Source organism: Musca autumnalis, unplaced genomic scaffold (assembly GCF_047663935.1).
Source record: "Musca autumnalis isolate F117 unplaced genomic scaffold, ASM4766393v1 scaffold_3, whole genome shotgun sequence".
Lineage (NCBI taxonomy): Eukaryota > Metazoa > Arthropoda > Insecta > Diptera > Muscidae > Musca > Musca autumnalis.
The window spans coordinates 52,796,744-52,799,567 of NW_027411866.1; the positions used below are offsets into that span (position 1 = coordinate 52,796,744).

General features: G+C 33.3%; 1 protein-coding gene across 1 annotated transcript; it reads left to right on the forward strand.

The window, feature by feature from the left end:
* The first annotated feature begins 284 nt into the window (after nucleotides 1-284).
* On the forward strand, nucleotides 285-1,614 carry Taf8 (TBP-associated factor 8). Its single transcript, XM_073976789.1, has 4 exons — nucleotides 285-812; nucleotides 927-1,074; nucleotides 1,140-1,262; nucleotides 1,325-1,614. The coding sequence occupies exons 1-4, from the start codon at nucleotides 381-383 to the stop codon at nucleotides 1,588-1,590; spliced, it is 969 nt and encodes a 322-aa protein (XP_073832890.1). The 5' UTR covers nucleotides 285-380; the 3' UTR covers nucleotides 1,591-1,614.
* Nucleotides 1,615-2,824: the final 1,210 nt, after the last annotated feature.

The window sequence follows — 2,824 nt, forward strand, 5'->3', positions numbered from 1 at the left end:
AAATTTTTAAATCCTTAGTACAGTTTTTTTTTATTTTTTTACGTTTTTTCATTAAGGTTATTATTCATACATATATAATTATACATATTTTTGAGTAGATATGATATAATGTGGTATCTTTGTAATTATATTTAAATTGGCCTATGTGTTATGATATGGCTTCAATTACAATGGAAATAAATAAATAAAAAAAATAATCCCCAAATTTGTTAGGCTTTCCCCATTTCCGAAAAATATCCCCAATTTGGGGAAAAACCCCAAATACTGGCAACACTGGTTGGCTCATGCATTCAACTTAAACCTCCCTATATTGTTTATTTACAACAAAAATTCATTTGTTTCGTTCGTATTTTATTAAAACAGAGGATAAAAGAAGTAAAATGGAAAAATCTGAAAGTACACAAATTACCGGTAATGCTAGGCGAAAAATATTGAGTGTCGCAGTTTCTCAAATTCTAATGGAAAAGGGATTCGATAGCGTCGACAAGGAATGTTTGGAAACGTTGACGGAAATGTTACAAAGCTTGCTAGTTGAAGTGGGACAGTCTGCAAGAAGTTATTGTGAACTATCTGGACGCACTATACCAGTTGTTGGCGATGTTGTCGTAGCTCTAGTAAACATGGGTATTTCTTTGCATGGTATTGAGGCTTTTGCCAAACGCGAAGGACGGCAGATTATATCGATGCCTCCACAACAACAATCCAACAAACAAATGCCACTCTTACAGGCTGGAACCAAGTCTCAGCATCCCCCACATATTTTACCATACCTGCCACTTTTCCCAGATCCACATGCCTATGTCAGAACACCGGTAAGTTTTAATAGGTTGTACGTTTTATATTACATTCCGTATGAAGCGATTGTTATATATGTATATGTATTTAAGCGCTATGAGTAATTCAAATTATTGTAATTATTGTTGTAGACACACAAACAACCTGTTACCGAGTACGAAGCTATAAGGGAAAAGGCTGCCACACAAAAAAGAGACATAGAAAAAGCATTAACGAAATTTTTGGCAAAGACATCTGAGACTCACAGTCTTTTTGATACCGAAGACAATATGTTTCCTTGTAAGTAATGTTACCCCAATTATGTGATAAGTACATTCTTCTCTAAATACAACACTCTTTCTTAGTAATTGCTTGCAAGCCGGCATTTCCAACTTATTTAGCCGCCTTAAATCCTACAGATCAAGTTTTTGATTTCGAGGAATTGGAATATCACTATTTAGTAGCCAATAGAACGGAAGACTGTAAAGGTACTTAAAATAATACAAGATATCATCTTATATTTGATAACTGTGTACATAAATTTCTATAGATGATGATGAGAATGAAAGCGGCAATGAAGAAGAAGGAGGAAGTAATGATAATGGTGGAGGTAGCGGCAGTGGTGGTGGCGGAGAAGAACCAGAAAAAAAATCGGAAAAACCGGAAAAGGAAGTTAAGCCTGAGAATGATATAAAACCAAATTCAACCACAAATAAAGCGATTCTTGAAAATCCAAATATTGATAACCCATACTTAAGGGCTGCAACATTGCCGAAACGCACAAAGCCGGATCCTCTGGCCGCGGTATCATTGTAATAAATACGATAAAAAAGAAAAAAATCACTTTTTACAACTTTTAAACCTAACCCCGAACAGATTTATAGCGCTCCGGTTAACTTAAAGCGAAAAGTGATCATTAAATTTTATTTTGTCAAACTTTTCTTTTAATACCTCCGAATTGGTTTCTTTGATTTTTCAAATCCATCCAATAGTAAAAGAAAACATATAATAAGGGTCCTTAGTTTATCATATTTTTGTAAGCAATTAGAAAAGCATATCGAATCGTCCTTAATATCCCTTACTTCTTTTGACGCATTTTTACCGTACCAAGTTTACATGTTTCGCTATAATTGCAGTATTAAGTTCCGCTCAAAAATTAAAAAAAATCTGTTACTTTTTTCCTAACACTTCCGTTACACAAGCCAGTAAATTGGTGCCAATTGAGTACATGTATTATACTCGAAAATGCCGAAAAAGTGTTCGACTGGCATGCAGTTTTCTTGTGTGTTTACACATGCCAGTGCAAGTTCAATTTCAAAATTATTTTAAGCCGCATTAACACACAAAAGTGCATTATATTTCAGATTTAAAACACAATTCACAACATATTTTATTACTTTTTATTTTATTTCGTTTTAAAAAGATTGTTTTCAATCATAAACATAATGAATCTGGTATTGCCGCCTTTTCAATATTGTATAATCCCAGAGGGGAAATTATTTATCAACCTATAGGTACTTGCATGAAAAACCACTGATATATTGCAGCTACCAAGACGTATTATTTGTGTTTCCTAAAAAAAAAAAAAAAATCCTAATCTTTTTGAAAATATGCATTAAATCTTTGCATTCTTAAAAGAAACAAAAATGTACATGGATTAAAAAATAGTCTCGGCAACTCTTTTTTCATTTTCGACATATCATTGGCAGCCAGCTCAAAATTTTGCTGGCATGAAAAATCTAGTGCCAGTGAAGTCGACAATTCAAAAAATGTAATTGTGGTATTATGCTCCGAAATCCACTAGATTTCACGAAATCCTGAAATACATCCCCTTATTTACACTAGCTTCGTTTCCGTACTTTTTTAATAGTAAAACTCGTAAAAACAAAAGTTTTTTCAAAAAGTTCGGGAACGCAAAAATGTAAAAAACGTCAAAAAAAAAAAAAAAAAGCTGGACAAATGTCAAAGTCGGCGCATCTGCCAATCAGACGCCGGCTTCCATGTTACTATTTTTTACACGCTCAAATTTGTCGAGTAAAAAGTTTTTAAA

Bases quoted from the DNA above. Each gene is read 5' to 3' on its own strand.
- Taf8 (XM_073976789.1), top strand. From the start codon at position 381: ATGGAAAAATCTGAAAGTACACAAATTACCGGTAATGCTAGGCGAAAA. The intron at 1,075-1,139 runs GTAAGTAATGTT...ACTCTTTCTTAG, and splicing joins CGAAGACAATATGTTTCCTT to TAATTGCTTGCAAGCCGGCA. The intron at 1,263-1,324 runs GTACTTAAAATA...AAATTTCTATAG, and splicing joins TAGAACGGAAGACTGTAAAG to ATGATGATGAGAATGAAAGC.